The sequence below is a fragment of the Colletotrichum aenigma genome, assembly GCF_013390185.1.
Source record: "Colletotrichum aenigma strain Cg56 chromosome Unknown KSG_Cg56_contig04, whole genome shotgun sequence".
Classification (NCBI taxonomy): domain Eukaryota; kingdom Fungi; phylum Ascomycota; class Sordariomycetes; order Glomerellales; family Glomerellaceae; genus Colletotrichum; species Colletotrichum aenigma.
This window is the reverse complement of record NW_023500910.1, coordinates 4927899-4948790: the sequence shown is the minus strand read 5'-3', so window position 1 is coordinate 4948790 and position 20892 is coordinate 4927899. Positions and strand designations below refer to the sequence as shown.

At 57.1% G+C, this 20892-nt stretch overlaps 5 protein-coding genes across 5 annotated transcripts; 4 read left to right on the top strand and 1 right to left on the bottom strand.

Moving 5' to 3' along the window:
- Positions 1-9544: 9544 nt before the first annotated feature.
- Positions 9545-12893, top strand: lacC (putative beta-galactosidase C; the record flags this gene model as incomplete). Its single annotated transcript, XM_037322402.1, has 8 exons — positions 9545-9681; positions 9737-9785; positions 9838-9881; positions 9946-10087; positions 10144-10296; positions 10365-10742; positions 10793-10907; positions 10954-12893. 8 exons carry the CDS (start codon positions 9545-9547, stop codon positions 12891-12893), a joined length of 2958 nt encoding a protein of 985 aa, XP_037179713.1.
- An 85-nt stretch (positions 12894-12978) lies between these two features.
- On the bottom strand, positions 12979-14141 carry CGCA056_v007152 (uncharacterized protein; the record flags this gene model as incomplete). The annotated part of the gene is made up of 2 exons (XM_037322401.1): positions 12979-13697; positions 13778-14141. The coding sequence occupies 2 exons, from the start codon at positions 14139-14141 to the stop codon at positions 12979-12981; spliced, it is 1083 nt and encodes a 360-aa protein (XP_037179712.1).
- A 590-nt stretch (positions 14142-14731) lies between these two features.
- On the top strand, positions 14732-15835 carry CGCA056_v007151 (uncharacterized protein; the record flags this gene model as incomplete). The annotated part of the gene is made up of 2 exons (XM_037322400.1): positions 14732-15228; positions 15280-15835. The coding sequence occupies 2 exons, from the start codon at positions 14732-14734 to the stop codon at positions 15833-15835; spliced, it is 1053 nt and encodes a 350-aa protein (XP_037179711.1).
- A 622-nt stretch (positions 15836-16457) lies between these two features.
- On the top strand, positions 16458-18013 carry SEO1-7 (putative transporter SEO1; the record flags this gene model as incomplete). The annotated part of the gene is made up of 2 exons (XM_037322399.1): positions 16458-16708; positions 16756-18013. The coding sequence occupies 2 exons, from the start codon at positions 16458-16460 to the stop codon at positions 18011-18013; spliced, it is 1509 nt and encodes a 502-aa protein (XP_037179710.1).
- A 404-nt stretch (positions 18014-18417) lies between these two features.
- Positions 18418-20304, top strand: CGCA056_v007149 (uncharacterized protein; the record flags this gene model as incomplete). The annotated part of the gene is made up of 1 exon (XM_037322398.1): positions 18418-20304. One exon carries the CDS (start codon positions 18418-18420, stop codon positions 20302-20304), a length of 1887 nt encoding a protein of 628 aa, XP_037178817.1.
- Positions 20305-20892: the final 588 nt, after the last annotated feature.

Genomic DNA, 20892 nt, shown 5'->3' with positions numbered 1-20892 from the left:
CAGTGAGAGACGAGTGGATGAAAGGACGACAATGACAAGGGTGGAGGGGGAGTGATGCCGTGGTGGAGTGCTCGGAACGAAACACTGGCAGCTACCCTTGTCCGTGCTGGGGGGGTGTGTGCTCCTGGGACAGACTCCGGCTTTTGGTGCGAAGGTCTGAGATTTTTGGGATTTTTTCTTTCTTTCGAATCTACTGCGACCGGGGGGGAAGTGACTTTGGGGCCAGGGACTGGGAGTCCGCGGCGGCAGGGGACTGAGGCCCGGTGACGAGATGATTCGGGATCTGTGATGTGCTGCTGCTGCTGCTAATCCTGCTGACGCTCTGCCGTGCCTGGGTCGGCGTGCATGCCATGTACCGCAGCTGCAGATATTGTATTGCGGGAGACCGCCAGACGTTAAAGAAGAAGGATCAAGAAAGAGGGCAAAATGCAGGGCTCTGTCGTCCCATCCAGTGACGATGCTCCCGCTGGCGCTGGTGATATGCTTCTGACAATGCACACGCAGAGCCAGTTAGAGAATGGGACGATGACCCGACGATGCGACGGCTATGTGCTCTCTGACCTCGACCTCTCGTCCTTCCTTGTGCTTGTGAGACCCGGCAGTGGGCAGCACAATGCGAGAGGGAAAAGAAGCTGCCGTGTACCTGTGGCAATCTAACTCGACTTTCCAATTGAACACGTTGATTCGACTGCACCCTCGACGTTGCGCATGATCCGGCCACTTCCTCGTGGCTTCTGAGTCGAAGTTTGTGTGTCGTCTGTCTCGCAGCAGTCAGCACACACGCTGGCGGCGCAATGGCAATGGCAATGGCGCTGCGGTGTTAGCATGACACGGCGACAAGACGGCGAGAGCTGACAGCTGGGCTGCCCTTGGTGATTGGCCACGGCTTCCAGATTAGATGAGGACAGCCACAAGCGCCATATAAAACACTGAGAAAAAAGAAGCCCAGAGACGCATGGCGTGAGAGAAGGGAGAGAGGGGGGATCATCCATCATCCCGCCATCGGTGTCATCGGGAAAAGCAACGATGGGGCAAAGCGGGCATCGCCAGCCACAATAGGATGCGGAAAAAGAAACCTGCAGACAATAGGCAGACAGGCTACGGCAAACGCTGCGGCAATAACAGGCAGCCGGGCGAGAGAGAGAGATGATAGACTAAACCAACACCAACAAGACTTGATTGATGATTGCGCTGTTTTTTTGCTGGCTGCGCTCCGCTATATTCATCTCTCATCTCTCTCTCATATAGGCTGTTGGCCGCAATAAGACCAAAGTTGGAAGTGTGAGCGCTCCTGCGTGGTTATCCCTGGTCTGGTTTGTTGATTAGCACGGACGTTATATTCCTCTGCTTCAGTTCCGATGGCATCGACCACCACAATGTTTCCCGCCCTCATGACGCGCGACTGGGTGCATCCAGGAGGAGGCAGGTGACGTTTCCACGCCGAGCGGCCCCTTCGCCATGGCATCTCTCCTTCTCGGCGGTGCGGAGAGGCGAGATGACGGGCGTCGAGCAGGAAGAGCGCACCCCCGAGAATCCGTCGGTTGGAAGGGAAAAAAGTGAGGCTCTGGGCCGTTCTAGCTCTGTTTACATCGTGTCGTTTTTGGCATGGTTGCAGCGACGTGTCGAGGGAGGCCACTAGCACAGCGAGTTGGCGCAGGGTAAGGCTGGACTTGTTCTTGATTTGGCAGAGGGCCTTCGTTGCATCCCATGTGAGGGGTGTGCAGGCACAATCTCCGGTCCTGCCCTCTTTGATGTTGTTCCAAACGTCCAATTGTGAGTGCGCCCTTGCGTCCATGAATCAGACGGGCGATCCGTCAATTGTCCGTCAAGCCGTCCTGGCGTCGCAGCGAGGGACGCGGTGCTGCTGTGCCTCTTTTGACCTCCTCTCTGGGCTCAGCTCAGTCATTTTACCCCAAAGAGAGGACGGTGATCGACGGGGCTAGTGATGAGATGCGTGGCGTCGTCCCTCTTGCATGTTGTTGTTTTTGGGTGAGACAGGACGCGGATCCTTGTCCGTTGGTCGCGAACAGAGGGAGACAGGAAACCGTCCAAGACCGGCTGATACCATCTTCCAGTCGGAGAAGCTGCCACTGCCAGTCCACGATGGCCTCAAGACTGAGGGGCGAGTTTCCGGCAAGACATTTTGGCAACACGACTGCTGAATCGCCCGCGGTAAACAAGCGACGGTGGTTATCGACGGGAACCTCGTGTCCTCCACTCGTTTCCATGGCAATTAAGCTGGCCGAATAAAACGAGCGGAGGCGCCAGTGAGAGAAAAGCCAGTGCTTCTTGTTTCGAGAGGGGGTGTTCCTTCCTCCCGCCTCCGTGCCCGGCGAGCCCTTCTCCACGAGGCGGCAGCGGTTCGTCCAGTGGAGAGCGAGGTGCGTCTGGCGTTACGGCGTACCTGAGATGCCTTCTCCGTACCGCCGTAGGTACCTGATAGTGCCTGAGCAGTGAGGAGACTGAAGGTCTGCCGCTGGAGAGGACGGGGACAGGCCGTTGGCGTTGGGACTCTGGGAGGTTGGTGGCATGGGTGGACCATGTTCTGCAGAGGGGAAGCTTAGGTTGATGGTCCTAATGCTGGCCAGTGGTTGTGCATGACAGAGGGCTTTTTGTGCCGCTTCCCCGGGTACGCTCGGGACGCCGAGTGCATAAGGTTGAAGCGGACGGTCAGATAAACATTGGATAAACTACTGCATAGTAAACAGTAGCTGCTCTTAGCTGAGCCGAGCTGTGCAGAACGGGCCAGCAGATGTGCAAAGCTCCGGTGATATCGACGTCGGTATCGATATTCGTCAACTCTCAAGTGGCTTCTTTGATCTCAGGCCTCCCTCATTATGGCCCCCTGCCCGGCTGGCTTTTGGCTATTGCCAACTCTGGCAGCAGCTGAGTGCGAACCGGATCCGTGGACGCCGAACTGGGCCGGAGACTGACTCGGCCCCCAACACACAAGAGTCTGGAATTGCGCAGGTGCTGGTGTGTGTGCATGGGAGGAGGAGAGATTTCCCGGGGGTCCTGTTTCTGGACCTGACATGATGGATGCAACTGTGTAACCTCCCTTGCTAAAGGAGAGGGGGCAGAAAAACCAGCCTTGGAAAAGAAAAATCCGGTAGGACGAAAAGGAGTCAAAGATAAGACGGAGAGCCCGACCTATTCAATCATTGCTGAAAATGACATGAATCTCGCTGGATGAAGATGTGCGACTGGCAGTCAATTCTGAGAAGGCGCACTGGTCAGAAGGTGGAAGGTACCGGGCTGCCAAAAGTAAGCGCAAAAGTACAATTGATTACCTCCAAGGTGATGTCCGGCCTTGAGGTGAGGGAGGAAGGCACAAAGTACAAAGTACCTACTCTGTAGCAGTTTGTAAGCCGGCACCTTGAAAAAAACATGAGGTGCTGATTATTACCGAAGGACCCAAGTCGCTGGTTGGCCGTGGAGAGTGCAATAAAACGCAAATGCAAATGTAAAATGTCTCATACGCACTTTGCTGTTCTATTCTCGGGATTGCCCTGCGACTGCATTTGACTGCCTGCCTGCCTTGCTGCCTGCTGGGGGCAGAGAGGCGGAGGGGGAGGACGGAGATGCAGACGGGACGGACGCGGGATGACGCCAGAGCACTATCAAAACGAATCCATTCATTCCAGCCAGCCCTGACTGAGCCCGGGGATTGAGTGCTGGGCAGGCCAGCATTGTGCCTATTGTCCCTTTGTCCCTCCCGCCCCCGTATCCGCACCGCCTCACCTCATCAAGCCATGCCATGCCATGCCATGCACCAACCTCTCCTTTGTTGCCCGGTAAGTTTTTGCAACCGTAGGCAGGTGTCATGTATGGGACTTGAGCCCCCAACGCCACAGCGGGAGGAAAATAGGAGAGGACAGGCTGCGAATGGGTCGGGAAGAGGGGCCAGGAAGCTCTGATGAAAGGGCGATGAAAGGGCTTGAAACAATGGCAGATGCTACAGTACCTGGATGCTTGGCCGTTGTGTGTACCGTGCCCTGTCTGCCTTAGGTAAGTAAGCTCGGTACATGGTGCAAAGTACCTTTCTTACCGGGAAGACCCTCTCAACGTCTTTTTCCACCTCCTCCTCCTTCTCGTCAGTGCCTCACACCTGGGACCTTCTTCCCGCTCACGCCTCCGCCTGCCTCCGCCCGGTCCGCTGTTACCATCTCGTCGTCTTGATTCGCCAACCTTTCATCTCCGTCTCCCCACTGCAAATCTCGCTCGCTGTGCCACGGGCCTTGATCTCGCTGTCGGTGACCAGGCTTCACACTCACAGAGAGCCCACGGCTTCCAGCCTGTCGTCTCCGTCTCTCTCCACAGGGCCACACTTCCCACGACACAGCCCTGCTTTCCATCCGTCACTCCTGGAAGCGACCGGGAGATGCTGCAGAAGAGTGCAGACCAGGCCTTATTCCCCGGTTAAGCGAGGACAGGGCCGTCAACAGGGCAGGGCAGGGCAAAGACAGGCCACCATCACCGCCTTCCCGCCTTCCATGACAGTCACGACAGTCGACAAGGCAGAGACGGCACTACATACGGATACCAGGACACGAGAGAGACCACCGCCCGGCGCCACCAACCTCCGATGCTTCTCGACGGGGTCTGCGGGAATTAGCTCCACGGCCAGAGGCTGGACCTCTTGGACCTTGGAAGAATGGCACAAATGACGAAAGGGATGGATCTGAGATGCACCATCTCCCAGATTTCCTAGATTCGCTACCTGCATTTTTCTGGGTTTCCACGACCAGTCGCTTCTCAGGTCGCCTCTGGAATCTGGCTGGCTCAGCGATGAGATCGCCTCCCAATAGCCTGGTTGTCCTCCTCCCACGCCTCCCGTCCTCCTCCAGCCAGCCGAGAGGGCCACCACCAGTCAGCGCCAGCCCGCGTCGGTTGATGCCTCGGGGGGCTTGCGGCACATTTCCACATGTTCTATTCCTGCTTTCTTTTTCTCCGACACCTCCCAATCAGAGACACCTCCTCCAAGCCTCCCCCGCTGGTCGTCATCTCTGTGACTATCTCTCTGGAGATGGAATAAAGCTGAGACAAGCCCGACCTGGGACAGGATGCTCGCCAATTGGGCTGGCTGGAATGGAGGAGTCTCTGATCTCCTGATCCGAATCTCTCGGCGCCGGCCACTGCACCTTGCGAATAAGGGTCTCTATCGCGATGGAGGGTCGGAAGTGCGGCTTTGGACTGACGCTAGGAGACACAAATGCAGATGCAGTGTCTCTCTTTCTCTGCTGCAAAGTACATTCGCCCCGTACGTACGGATGTTGGCCGTTGTCTGCCATCGCTTGTCGCCGTTCGCCAGAAGGAAACCCGACGCGACGTCTTACAGGTTACCAAAAAGATACGTACCCCCGCCGCTGGTACCTGAACCAAGAGCAGCATGATGCGCTGCGATGCGATGCTGAGGCGACTTCTCGCCCTTCCGCGGCCCAAGGATCGAGCAAATCCGTCGCTTCTCATTCGTCCCATCTGCATCGGACGAAGACTGCTGGGTCCAACAGATGCGCCTGTTCCTGCGTTTAGGGCTCACGCTGATGCACCACTTGTGGGGACGCCCGTCTGCGCCATCTGCACGATGCTCGTTGCTTTGTCATTTTTTGAGTCTTTTTTCTCTGTCCGATTCCAGCTTTTCACCGCGCGCCCAGCACGTCAAGTGAGGGGAAGATGCAGACGCAGATGAAAAGAGGGATAAAAATGAATGAAGAGTCATACCCAAATCTCTGATCCCACACACTGCGGAGTTTGACCCAGAGTTCTGACTTCTTCGCAGCAATGAGAACGCGAGAGGAGCAACTTGGCCAGATGCTACTATACAATACCTCTCCCTAAGTCCGACCTGGACCGTTCCCATCGCTTCCCATTCGCAGACCTCTCTAGGATCTTGCCTGAAAATGCCGCTGTCAGTCGAGGGGATCCCCCCAGCTGCACGAACCAGAAGGCGGTTTGGTCTTCGCCCAAGGCGAGAGAGGGAGGCAGAGACAGACAGAGTTTGCCTTACTGACTCGGCATCATTCTGGGGGGTTCGAGAGGCCATCCCCGCCATGGCCAAAGCACCAACGATGATGTTGAACCCTCGGTGCAGATGGCACGCCGTCGCTGCGAACGGCTCTCTTCTCCAGGTCCACTCGCAACGTGTCAGCCCGCACACATGTTTGACGGCCATGAAACAAAAAGAAAATTCTGCTCCTTCAACCCGCTTTCTCCATCCTGTCGTGCAATTGCTCCGGTTCTGTCAGGCCAAAAAAGTGTTGCCAAAATTGGAAGAAACGCTCGGCAATCCAACACCAGAGTTTCGTCTTAGTCGGCGCCCCGAATGGCCAAAAGCCTGGTTAGCCCGATAGCCACCTGCGCTCAGAACGGACGAGCGCTGCGACCTCACGTTGCTTGTCACCACTCAATGTCACTGTCTCTGCTCTCCTTCAGTCCTTTCAGGAATAACTGAAACGGCACGATGGCAGTCAACGCGCGCCCAACACGTGGGACGCCTGCCTTCCGGCGCGCTTTCGGTCACCTGTTTCGTTTTGTTCTTCCGCTTTCTACCATGTTGAGTCTCGCGACCAGCTAATCCGTCTTTGGTTCTCCTTCATTTTCCTCGGCCGAATCAAAATAGCCGGGACAACGTTTCGAAGCACGATGGCTTCTAGACGACGCCACATACCGATCGACCCTGCTCCATGGAGTTCTCACTGAACACCCTGCCAAGAACCTGTGTGTATCCTGCCTCTCAAGACAGGATGAGTTGGCTTTTACGGTTATGTCTGGACATACTCTCCCGGCTGCTGATGGACGTCCGTCACGATGTCACCCGTGCAACCCATCGGTCTGATGTCCGAGGCGTGTAGCTGATCGTCAACAGACAGTTGAAGGACACCTCATCCCGCCATCGCACGCGGTAACCTGCAGAGCCGTCGGGTAGATCCTCACGGTGGCCATGAAGAATTGGCAGTCGCTGTTGCTGGTGCGCCAGCGCCAGGACGTTGCCAACGTCTGTGCTGTTCGCTGCTCAGCCATCGCACGGTGCTGGCCGCCACCGGCTCGTTGTCGGCCACGAGCGTCATCGCACCAAGATCTGCTGCCCACGGAAGCAAACCAGGTGCGTGCACCGGGCACAACGCCCAGGGCGCCAGCTTGCCACTGTTCTCGGTCAACGACTCGAGAGGTCCAGATCGCCAGGATCCCATCCGTCTGCAAGGCCGACGTCGCACCTGCACAACGTCGCCAGGTAGTCGCCGACTTCACCCGTCATCTGCGTTGGTGCTACTGCTGCAAAGTCGTTGGCCAGGGTGGTTGGTGGTCGAGGGTTATTCTCCGACTCCCGCACGGCATTCAAGGGTCTGCTTGACAATCCGGGGTGAGGGAAAGAAAATTGACCGACTGAGCGCCTCTGCTATGTGCAAAATTTGATGAGAGGGGCATCCTGCCAAGTGCCATCATTGCTCGAAAGGGGCTCGAATGCACCCTTTTCTGTTGCATTTCGCTTCCCTTTGTATTTCGCCTACCCTGGTCTTGTTCAGCGGCACGTCCAGCCTCTCTCCCCGGGAGAGCATTCCGCCCCTGTTTCTGCTAGATTGCCCGCAATCGCTGGTAAGATGGTTGGTACCAGATGTAACCTCGCTCAGGGGTTACATAGAAGCTTCGGCGCTATCGATTCACCAACAAAGTCAACCAAGTTTCTAGGAAGCGTGGATGGCTGGGTTCGTTGACAAGTGTCGACCAACTCGTAGACCTGAGTTCGGATTTCGACATTCAGGCCTGACACGGGCGCGCGCGGCGCCCTGGGAGGATCCAGTCGCCCGGCTACCGTGGACATGGGGCTGATGGTCCATCGCCGACCTCACCGACCTCAAAAGGTCGTCGCGGCGCTGCCAGTGATCGTCTCGAGCAGGCGGTTTGAGTCAGGTTCGATGCTGAATTCGTGTTGGTGGGGTCTTGGCTGGACAGCCTCGAAAATAGGAGAGTCGCGATATCGTCTACACGAGTCCCGGTGAGGTCACCTTCAAACACAGAATTAATACACCGCCTGCAGAGATGCGACCATGTCGTCAGCTATCATTCTCTGTCGCCAGCTTCAGGTTCACCGGCGACGTCACGCAAAGGCCAACTCTCACCGTCGCGCACCACCTTCCGTTCCGGATAAGTCATTGAGGATGTTGAGGATTCTAACGCCCGCATCGACTTGGCTGGCAACATCTCGTGTACGAGATCACGGTCGGGACTACGTGAGACGCGTTGGAGCAGCTTCGATGGTGTCTTCGTCTTCCAACAGGCACGTCGCGCGATTCGATCCGACTGATGGGTAGGATCAGCCCCGGACCCCATCGTCCATTGTATGCTTGCAGTCGTTCGTGTTCGAACTCGGCGGTCTTGTCACCTTTCAGGTAGGTTGTCCTTGGTGATAGCCTCGGTCCCGACGTCGTCATGGTCACGGAGGTTTCTCGTTTCCATTCCTGTTTCCCGTTCTGACGCGATGAGCGTACGATATGGTCGACATCCGGTGCGCAGTCAACAGCTAAGGTCTTGCTGGCACTTCAACCGCGAGGATGGACTTGTGACGTGCATATTGTTGGGCATAGGTTTCCGCTCGCGCTCTCTCTGTCAATTAGAATCCGATAGTGTGCCGCAATCCACTTTTCGATGTTGGAGCTTGTTTCGCTGGTTCCCAGGTCCTCCTGATTTTGGTTCAAGAAATACATTCTGGTTCGAGGCCTTTGCAACAGTAAATTCAATGTCCATTGACACCAAAGATGGACTCGACGTCAACATTAACGCTCAAGTCATTGCCTTCGGCTTCGGCAATCCGGCCGCAATTAAGCTTACCTACTTGAAAAGCTGAGGCTAGTTTGCAGCAGCATGTGCAGTCAAGATGCAGCACAACATTCCTCTACTTGAATAAAATCACGTCACGTTTTGTCTTGGACGGAAGAATCGGCCAAGATGCATCGGCGCGTTCCCCAAAAAGCTTGTCTGTACGTAGACTACTCGCCATCCGACAGGCACGGCTATCCGCCCCCCCTCTGATCTCCAGGTGATCACAGTTCCCCAAACCCCGCAATCTACGGACAACAGCCCAAACCCTCGGCTGCCATAACGCCGAGATCTCCATCTGGCTCTCTCCCAAACTGGCAGCTCGACCTTGCAAACCATGCCCTTTTGCGGCTGGCCATAGTTTGGTCAATTCACACGTGAGCTAACGGAAGAATTGCACCTTTCGGCCCGCCAAAAACCTGCCTCGAGCGCGTAATGGCAATATGGCGAGAGACTGGGATACCCCGCAAGAGAGGTAGACGGCAGTGAACCTGATTGCTGGAATGACGAAACTGTCGTGCTCGGCCTCATTTCCCGCGATAGCGCGCGACCAAGGAGGTCTTGTTATATGTTTGTGATTGACGTGAGGCTCTTTTTTAAAGACTACGATCTGGCGTTCCGATCTCGAGGGAAGATCTCTTGGCTGCTTCATGCCGACGCGAGCCATTGCGATTTCGACCCTGCCAAGATCTGGGCGCGAGCATTGGCAACTTTTTGACGGTATTCCAGCATGCGGTTCTTCAGGGCGGTGACGGCCTTGATCTGGCTGTTGGTCTCTGGGGCCGTTGCGACTGACAATGGCCTCACGGACGTGGTGTCGTGGGACAAGTACAGTCTGTCGGTGAACAACACCAGGGTCTTTATTTAGTCGGTGCCCCTCTCACCATTAGGAACTTGTAACAATTGCTGACGATGAGAAAAGCTCTGCGGAGTTTCACTACCAGCGGTTGCCGAACCCAGATTTATGGCTCGTACGTCACAGGGTTGTTGCTCACCATCGTTCTTCCTACTAAGTGTCTGCAGGATGTCTTGCAGAAATTCAAGGCCAATGGCTTCAACACCGTGAGGTAGGCAGAACGGCTTGCAAGTCAGCAATCAAATGGGTGCAACACTGACAGACGAAACAAAAAGCATCTACTTCTTCTGGTCCTACCACTCCGCCTCCGAGGGCGTCTTCGACTTCGAGACAGCCGGGAAGAATATCCAGCGTCTGTTCGACGACTGCAAGGCGGCGGGCCTATACGTGATCGCCCGAGCGGGCCCGTACTGTAATGTAAGAGAGACGCCAAACTCCTGATGCTCGAGAATTCTTTGCTGATTGTTATAAAGGCTGAGACCAACGGCGGCGGCCTCGCGCTCTGGGGCTCCGACGGCCGCTTCGGCAAGATCAGAACCTCTGATGAGAACTACTACAAGGGATGGCTGCCGTTCATCACCGAGGTCGGCAAGATCATCGCCGCGAACCAGATCACCAACGGCGGTGTAAGTGGCTTCAAACGTCTATATGGAAGTTGTAAGGGGGCAAAGCTGACTTGGAATACGCCAAACAGCCCGTGATCCTCAACCAGGTCGAGAACGAATACCAGGAGACGGTCTACCAGGCGAACAACACCGCGGTCGTATACATGGAGCAGATCAAAAAGGCCTTCAAGGACGCCGGCGTCGTCGTCCCCCTCACGCACAACGAGAAGGGCATGCGCTCGCGCTCGTGGTCGACGGACTACAACAACGTTGGCGGCGCCATCAACGTCTACGGCCTGGACAGCTACCCCGGCGGCCTGTCCTGCACCGACCCGACGGTCGGGTTCAACGTGGTCAGGACGTACTTCCAGTGGTTCCAGAACTATTCCTTCACCCAGCCGAGCTACCTGGCCGAGTTCGAGGGAGGTTGGTTCTCGAACTGGGGAAGCCAGACTTTTTACGACCAGGTACATATAGGAAAAGAGTAGAAACGGGGGATGACTGACGACGTTTGCAGTGCGCCTCAGAGCATGATCCGGGCTTTGCGGATGTTTACTACAAGAACAACATCGGACAGCGGGTCACTTTGCTCAGCCTGTATATGACGTATGGAGGAACCAACTGGGGTCATTGTGAGTGAGATGCTCCGCCTGCTTTGGCATATCTAACGACATACAGCTGCTGCACCCCAAGTCTACACATCCTACGACTACTCTGCCCCCCTTCGCGAGACTCGAGAGCAGTGGAGCAAGCTCTTCCAGACAAAGCTTATCAGTCTCTTTACCAGAGTCTCCAGCGAACTTCTCAAGGTCGAGATGGTCGGCAACGGTACCGGGTACCAGCTCTCATCGACGTCCGCCTTCAGCTGGGTCCTCCGGAACCCCAATACCCAGACCGGCTTCACCGTCGTGCAGCAGGCCAGCACCAAGTCCATGATCCCGATCCAGTTCGACGTCACCCTCAACACGACGGCCGGCGCGGTCACAGTTCCTGGTGTCACTCTCAACGGCCGCCAGAGCAAGATTCTTGTATCCGACTACACCTTTGGCAAGCACACTCTGCTGTACTCATCCGCCGACGTCGCCACCTACGGCGTCTTTGACAACGAAGTCCTCGTCTTTTACCTTCAAGAAGGCCAGACTGGACAGTTTGCTTTCAAGAACGAGGGCAATCTCACTTTCGAGGTGCACGGCGATACCGATGTGACGGAAACCAGCAATGGAAACCATACCGCCTTCACTTGGAAACAAGTCGCCGGTTCCACGGCCGTCAAGTTCTCTAATGGCGTCCTCGTATACCTCCTCGAGCAGAAGACGGCGTGGCGCTTCTGGGCTCCCGCCACAACGGGCAACCCGACCGTCAAGCCCGACGAGCAGCTCTTCGTCCTCGGCCCCTATCTCGTCCGCAGCACCAGCATCTCCCATGGCGTCCTCCACGTCTCCGGCGACAACGACCGCGCCACGACCATCGAGGCCTACATCGGCGACAAGCCCATCGAGACCATCGACTGGAACGGCATACGCCTGCCGGCGACCAAGACCGCGTACGGCTCCTTCACCGCCACCATCCCCGGCGCTGAGGACCGCACCGTCGCCCTGCCGGAGCTCAAGAACTGGCGCTCCGCTGACGCCCTCCCCGAGGCGGCCCGCGACTACGACGACTCCCGCTGGGTCGTCTGCAACAAGACCACCACGCCCAGCCCCTACGCCCCCGTCACCCTGCCCGTCCTCTACAGCTCCGACTACGGCTTCTACTCCGGCGCCAAGATCTACCGCGGCTACTTCGACGGCGCCAACGCCACGTCCGTCAACATCACCGCCTCGGGCGGCCTGGCGTTCGGCTGGTCCGCCTGGCTCAACGGCCAGCCCATCGGCGGCGACGTCGGGTCCGCCGCGGCCACGACTACCAACAAGACCCTCGCCCTCCCGCGCGCCGCCCTCCGCGCGACGGACAACGTCCTCACCGTCGTCGTCGACTACCACGGCCACGACCAGGCCTCCACCGGCCAGGGCATCAACAACCCGCGCGGTATCCTCGGCGCCCAGCTCCAACCAGGAAGCACCCGCACGGCCACCGGCTTCAAGCAGTGGAAGCTCGCCGGCGCGGCGGGCGGCGAGGCCAACATCGACCCCGTCCGCGGGCCCATGAACGAGGGCGGCCTCCACCCGGAGCGCCTCGGCTGGCACCTGCCGGGCTTCACACCCTCGTCTTCGTGGGCGACCAAGTCCCCGCTCGACGGCCTGTCCGGCGCGGGCATCGCCTTCTATGTCACGACCTTCACGCTCAACATCGATTCGGACCTCGACGCGCCTCTCGGCGTCGAGTTCTCCGCACCCGCGGGCACGACGGCGCGCGTCATGTTCTGGATCAACGGCTACCAGTACGGCAAATACGTGCCGCACATCGGCCCGCAGACGCGGTTCCCCGTGCCGCCCGGCGTGATCAACAACCGCGGCCGCAACACCATCGCCGTGAGCCTGTGGGCGCAGACGGACGCCGGGGCGAAGCTGGACGGGCTGAAGCTGGTGCAGTACGGCCAGTACCAGACGGACTTCAAATTCAACCGCGACTGGAGCTACCTGCAGCCCGGCTGGGAGGACAGGGCGGAGTACGCCTAAGTGGGATGTACCTAGATAGAAAAGGAAGGGGGAGAAGAAGAAGAGAGAAAATGGCGTCGCAGTTCGTGTAGTAATACATTTTGTTCTATTTCACAGTCCTTCTATATTTGAGAATATTTCCATATTCCGCCGCCCAAAACAGGTGCTCTTCCGCGTTTTTTTTGTCGCCCTTCTTGCTGTACTCGTCTGACAGCCTCAGATGCTCGGTCATAAGAGGCTGAAAAGCCTCTCTGTATCCAGAGACGGCCGCCCTGGTCAGGCGAGGGAGATAGTCACTGCTTTTCGGGGCCGCCATGGCCAGCTCATACACCCCATCCGCGTAACCCTTGTCCGCCAGCAGCCGGTACGTGTCATGGGCCTTATGCTTCATTTTCAGACGCTTGTACGCCTCGGCCATGCCCGTGAGACAGCCCGCCTCCCAGTCGAAGTACGTCATCTCGTCGCCGAGCACGCGCGCGCGCTTGAATGCGGCGAGGGCCATTTTGTCGTACTCCTCGGTCTTGCGGCTGAGGGCCAGCATGCCCTCGAGGACGATGGCGTTGGCGTCGCGGCCGAGCTTGATGAGGTAGTCGACGTGGTCGCGCATGTGGCCCCATTGGGGCGCCCAGTAGGAGTACGGTGAGGTCTTGGGCACCTGGTTATGGATGAGGGTCCGGCCGAGGGACAGGGCCGAGGCGTCGTACCCGATGCCGGAAGCCGTGTTTAGGACATGGAAGAAGAGGTCCTTCTCCTCCTCGCGCATGTTGGGAAAGTCCAGGATCAAGAGGGCCAGGTTGTGGAGGTCGGTGCCGTTCGCCCTTGTCTCTGTGGCGGAGGCAGGTCAGCAAATGTGTTTTGGATATCGAAGGGGAGTCAGAACGGATCATGTAGCAAAGCTGACTCACGTCCAAGGAAGTTGGACTCCCAATTCTTGACTTCCCTGCGCTGGGCGAGGGCCGACAGGTAGGCGCTGTAAATTTTGTATGTCTGGTCGGGGTCGCCGTCGGGGATTTCCAGCGTCTTCCACAGCATGCGGAAGAGAGCGTTGGAGCGTTTGGGTATCGTCACTGTTTGGATCCTTATGGGCGCTCTCTCGTCTCTTAGGTTGGGGTCTGGACGGGCTTTGCGATGTCCGGTTGCAGCCCGTTGAATGGTTCTTATGCTCGTCGCGACGGCTGGTGGAGGGCTGAGAGCTGGCGATGGCCGGGGGAGAACGCCGGCCATGAGAGGCCGAGCGTGAGAGGCATGAGCTCTCGCGAGGCGAAACATGGTGAAGGATGGAGTGTGTAAGTATGGCGCGATGAGTGTGGTCAATGATGGTCCATCGACAGCATTTGAGCGGGCCAGGAGGATGAAATTCGAGGTTCTAGTGTAGATCAATTGAGGCGGCAAGCCTGCTGCATTGAGACCGCCTTGATCGTCTACCTCGCTCAGAATCTCAATGACAGATTCAAAGAAACTGGTCGCCCGAGTCAGCTCATGCGGTCGTGGGTGCCCTCGGCGCAGTGGTGCTCAGATGAAGCTTCGATGTAGGAAGCTCGACTGAGGTTCACGATGAGTGAAGTGGGTCGAGATTTTGCAGCCAATCAAACACCGTCTGTTTGATGGTTTGCCCCACCTTGAAAAAAAGTTGCGACTGCACCCTTCCCTCGATGACTTTTCGGTCCTCACTCATCAACACCATCGAACTCACACACTCATCCGTCGCCAGGGACCCGAAGCGTTTCGCGTTGTGTACTCATACGGAAGCCCTGCAAAAAACTGCTGGAATACATAATCTCGCCCTGCGATCGCATTGAAACACGGTTTGCCACCTCCCCCCGCGGGAAGCCACACGACCTGCCGGTCTCTCATTCACAATGGTCACCACCCGGAACATGCTGCGCTCGGGAGTCGAGTCGCCCGGAGAAATTACCACACCAAAGAAGCTGCCCGTCCGCTCAAAGGACGCAACCCCCAAGGGCACACCCAAGTCCACACCCAGAGCCACCCCCAAGAAGGGCTCCGCCAAGAAGGATGAGAGCGCCCGGCCGTCTTCAAAAAAGAAGTCGTCTCTCGTGGTGGAGCTGAAAGCGGACTCGATCCCGTCCAAGACCGCCGACATCCAGGAGCCGTCCATCATCACAGGGCCCGAGCAGCCGGCGTCGGAGGTGGAGGACAAGGTCATCAACGACTCGGAGGAGTCGCCAGAGCCCGTGAACGAGGAGGAGCAGGAGGCGGAGGAAAAGGCGGAGGCGCCAGCTGCTGAGGCGGCGGACGATTCAGACTCGGACGAGGCCCCCGAGGCTGTTTCGACGAGCAAGGCTGCGGTGCAGGCGAAGAAGTCCGCTCAAGCTGCCAACAAGGCCATCGCAGAGTACGTTACACGAGTGACCTGATTACTTTTTAAAAACTAACCATCTCGCAGACAAGCCGCTGCTCAAAAGCGCAAGCGCCAGGAGCGCAACACCCGCCTCCAGGAACAGGCTGCAGTCCGCAAGGCCCAGAAGCCCGCGCCCGCGGAGAAGGCAAACGACGAGGACGAGGAGATGGAGACCGCCGCAGCGGAGGCTGAGGACTTGGCGGACGCAGAGCAGGCTGACGTGGCGGCGTCCAAGAAGCCCACCCGCCGGAGACTCGATCTGCCGGCCGAGCTCCCGGCCGAGTTCCTCGAGTCCGACTCGGAAGACGACGGCGAGGACGGCGCCGAGGGTCAGCCCCGCAAGGCGCGCAAGCTCAACACCGCCAAGGCGCAGATTTCCCGCGAGGGCCGCGGCCCCAAGGACGAGGTCGTGGGGTCGACCGTGTTCCGGGTGGTGAAGCAGGAGGACCAGAGGCTCGCGCCCAAGTCGCACAAGTACTCGATCGGCACTAAGAAGGCGATGCTGGCGCGCGGCAGGACGGCCGTGGGAGTGAAGAAGGGGTTTTTGGTCGGCACGACGCAGCAGACAGATAAGAAGGTAAAGGATAAGAGGCGGAGATGAGCTTGCGGCGCTTAATGGGGGGGATGAGGGGAGTAACTGAAAGATTGACCCGGAGAGGCTGAATTATACAAAAGTTTGGATTTAGGGGCTCCAGCGAGGCAATGAGTACTACTAATGAGACTGTTTCCCGTCAGGACGGCTTTGTTACTCGCTTTCTTTTCTCGTAGGACATATCTCAGCCAACAGAACAATCCAAGGCCAAAAGTAAGCACTACGTTGAATGAGTTCGTGACCCATCCCACCGGTTCCCGGCGCCTCAAAAGCTTAGCACTGGTTAAGTGGACAGCCTCCAAATGTCAGGGTCTTTTATCACAGACCCACCCTTTGGTTTTGCAGAATGCTACGCAACGATGAGGTCTCATTGGGAGACTCGAATGGAGATGCCATGTGCTATCATAGTGGGCAGCGATTGCGCCATCGCGTCGTCCAACCATCTCTGCGGATGCTGGCCGAATGGGGAAACGAGCTTCTTTGCCGATGTGCGAGTCGGTCGTTCTTCGTTATCGATATGGCTGATGAACTTTTCCCTCATTTCCACGGATTATATAAACGTGATGCCTCACGATGTTTTGCAGTTGGCCTGACAGTTACCTTGAGCTCAACTCAGACGCCGACTATTATGATGGCTGCGCTGACGGAAAAGTCGCCAGCCGTGGCTGATGGCCCGGCTGATATCACCGAGGAACCTCGGGAGTCCTCTCGTGAAGGCTCGTGGATTCGCCTCATGACGGCCCTCCGATGGTATTCGCGCGACACGCCAAGCGAGGAGAAGAACCTCGTCCTGCGGCTGGATTTGTTGATCCTGATCTTTGGCTGTCTTTGCTTCTTCACCAAGTATCTTGACCAGTCATCTCTGACCAATGCCTACGTTAGGTATGTTGCTCTGCTCCCAGGACAGTCTTTCAAGCTCACCAGACCAGCGGCATGAAAGAGGACCTCAACCTCGTCGGCAACGAGCTCAACTATATGACCATCGTCTTCTGGTCCTCGTACTGCACCTCCATGATCCCGGCGTGCTACTATCTGACCCGCTACCCCATCAACATCGTCCTGCCAGTCCTCGAAATCGGCTGGGGCCTGTCGACATTCGGTCTTGCATGGGCTCAGAACGTGCAGACAATTTACGCCATGCGCTTCTTCACAGGCCTATTCGAGAGCTCGTCATTCACCGGAATAATCTACGTAATCGGAAGCTGGTACAAATCTTCAGAGATCGGCCGCAGAGTCGCCCTGTTCTACATCGCGGCGCCGCTGGGAACCATGTTCGCGGGCTACCTCCAAGCGGCCGCCTACACGAACCTGCACCACGTCCACGGCCTCGCCGGCTGGCGCTGGCTCTTCATCGTCGACGCCGTCATCACCATCCCCATCGCCCTGATCGGCTTCTTCGTCTTCCCCGACGTGCCCTCCCGCTCGCGGCCGAAGCTGCTGCCCGCACGACAGTACGCCCTCGCACAGAAGCGTCTCGAGGGCCTCACGGCGCCGCCTCAACTACAGGTCTCACGCGATATCTTCAAAAAGGTCTTCACCCGCTGGCACTGGTACCTCTTCGTCGCGCAGTGGACCATCATGAACGAGAACCTCCAGCCCAGCGGGTCCCCCTTCTCGCTCTACCTCAAGGCCTTCCCCGAGACGTACTCCGTCACGCGCATCAACACGCTGCCGACGGTCGCGACGGCCATCTCCATCGTCTGCGGCTTCGCCGCGGGTGCGCTCGCCGACCGCACAGGCTGGTATGCAGGGCTGTCCATCGCCGCGACGGTGCCGTCGTTGATTGGCGTGGTGATGCTGGTGGCGTGGAACGTCGGCGAGGGCGGGCGGCTGGCGGCCTTTATGCTGAACGGCTTCGAGGGCGCCATTCCCTCGCTGACGATGGCGTGGGCGACGGTGACGATGGCAGGTGACGCGGAGGAGAGAGCCATCGTCACGGCGTCGATGAACGCAATCGGGCAGGCCATTGTCGCCTGGGCGCAGCTGCTGCAATTTCCTGCCGTCGAGGCGCCGTACTTCCGCCGCGGGTTCAGGAGCGTCGTGGGAACGATGGTTGTTCAGTTCTTTCTGACTGGGGCGATCTGGTTCTTGGTCAGGAGGGACCGCGGTCGGGTGGAAAGGGGAAGGAGTGAGGAAGACATCAGGAGGGAGGAAGAAGATGGTGTAAAAGGCAACAGCAATGTTTGATGAAGAGACTTGTGTAGTGGAAAGAGTCGGGGAATTCATCTTCTGAGCAAACGTGCATTCTGTGGCATGTATGAGGGACGGTCTTGCCATCACATTGTCATGCCTGATAAGTCATGTTGCTCCTATCCCTACTGCTGTCGGTTGTTGTCGTTTAGCAAACGTACCTTCTTCGCGTCATATTGTCGCTACTGCTCCTGCTGTTCCTGTTCTCGTTGTTCTTGCCCTTGCTGTTGTCGTCCTCTGTCGTCCTTATAATATGCCGTCCTTGTCTCTGACCCTCGTTCCTCGTTTTCCAAACATCAACGTCAGCCCAACATTGGAACACGTTTTCTTCGACTACAAAGTACCCAAGACATTCTAAATACATCCCACTATCACATTCATCACATCGTAACATCCGCAAGATGCCTCATTCAACCGTCGATGACGAGCGCGCGAGCTCTACTGTCGCCCAGCCGCCCGCTCGAGAGGATGCCGTCCAGCAGCCCCCTACTCAAGATCAAGAGGCTGCGGCACAAGGCCCTCGCTCGTCAAGGCCATTAGTGAACGGCGGCTCTCCCACACCCCAGATACCCCGGAGCATTCGCGTGTCTTCACCCACCGAAAGTACTTCAAATAATGTGCAAAACCCACAGTATGCCACATACCCTGCGCCTCCACCGCCGCCTCGGCCTCAATTTGCAACCTTGTATAGCCCTTCTCAAAGTACAGCTGCAAACACGTTTCCAACCTCTCAAAGTACAGCTGCAAATGCGTCTCTACCCCAGGCTCAAAGTACAACTGCGAATACGTCTTACTCCCAGTCTCATGCCCTCTTCGTGGAACTATTACCGGCGGACAGCGGCCAGAACAACCAGAAATTCCAAGGCTACATTGCCTGCGACCATAATAAGCCCGCTCGCCTGGAGCTTGTTGACCTCAACAGCCTGAAAGACCCCGCGAACACAACTTACCTTTCCTCTGACGACTCGTCTGACGCCAGTGAGGCCTCGACGGTAGTGGGCATAGAGAAGGACGGCAAGGGCAAGAGCACCGGCAAGAGCAACGGCAAGAGCAATGGCAAGAGCAAGGGCAGGTGCGAGGAAGACCACAAGGGCAAGAAAAAGTACGACAACGAAGATGACAACGACGATAAGGGCATGCGCAAGGACAAGACCCGTCCGGACACTTCTCGTCCAGATGTGCCTCCCTCAGATAAGCCTCGTCCAGCTGCGCCCCGTCCAGACACACCTCATCAAGACGTGCCCGACGACAAAAACCCCCAGTCCACCCGTCAGTACATCCGGGAGCACTTCGGTCAGCCCGTCGTTTCTCAGCCCTACCTCAAAGGCCTCAAAGGCCACAAAAGAGTCCACTCCAACCTTAAGGACGAGCAAAGAGTCCAGCTCGACCTCACAGGCAAGAAAAGAGTCTACTTTAAAGACCAAAACACAGCCAAACAACCTGCGCCTTCCTCTCCATGGGTTGGCTTAGCTTCTGTACCGCAGAATACGTGGGCTCTAGACCGCTATCCGTCCCCGGACGAGTACCCTGCTCGTACTAGGTCAAGTGCAGAATACGCAGTCTACGACGACGAAGACCGCGACGGATTCTACTATGGCCCAGCTCACGACTCAAGCTCAATGCGGCTTCGGTACTCAAACGAAGAAGAAGAAGAGCATCTGACCAACTTTGAGAGGATCATGCAGCATAACGTTACCGCTATGGCTGGTGAGGTAGCGTATATAGGGGCTTCTGTGCGCAACATGGAGAACACATTGAGACGATGGGAGGACGCAAGCAACGCACGGAAGAACGGGATCTTCCCCCCTACACACCAGGGGCAGCTGCCCCCGAGTGCCATCCCTCACGACGTCTTGCCGCCCCGGCCTGCGTGCATGCCAGTTGAACAGCAACGTCTGCGAGTATCAGAGGCGCCCGCAGGGCCACCCGATGCCCAGAACTCGTCACGAAGGCCCTCATATCAGCCAATGACGCCATCTCCACACTCGAGTCAAGTGGGCTACCGACAGACAACGGAGGAGACGATGACAGCGGAGAGGACGACGCCAACGGACGACGGTGCTGGATATCGGATCCGTCAGACGACGACGACGCCAACGGACGATGGTGCTGGATATCGGATCCCTCGGACGACGACGACGATGGACGACGGTGCTGGACGTCGGGGCCCTCAGACCAACGAAGAACCTGGACCTGGGCCCCTTGGGACCACTGGGAATGTGATCTTTGGTCTCGTAGCTACTGCCTGGATTTGCATGACTGTCATGAGCTGTCGCCGATGGCGATGAAGTTATCCAGGACTTCTGTTGGGAAGTGCATGTCTCTGCAAGGAAGCAGGGAAGCAAGAGCGATGAATAAGTAGCGAGTATACTCTTGTCTAGTGTTAGACAGAATGGAATAGCGTCTTGGTCTCTCACTCTGTCCTTGCCCTTCAGATTTGCCATGTGATGCCTTCAGAAAACTTGCCACAGGCCATTGGGCTAGAAAGAGTCTCCAGAGAAGCTTTCACTGCCTACCTAGTGGACCGGACAGTCGTGACTGAGTGCTTGAGCTGGAGGGTATCCTGGCTTCGCTGTCTATGAAGTCCTTAATGCCAACTCGGTTTGGTGGTGAAAGTTTCAGCCCCGGATCAAACAATGTTTTGGTCAGGCATACAATAAACAATGCGCGACGTAGGCCAAATCATGTCGTTCTTTGTGATGAATGGGTTAGGACATGGCGGTTCTGCTTGATGCGTAAACAATCAAGGACGAATTATGTTGTTGTGGCATCAATTGAGAAGGATGCATGAGTAGAAATTGAGAGGGCATCAGCGCCATTTGACACGATTGGATCCAATTCACAGAAATGGAAACGGTCAGGCGGAATAGAGTTAG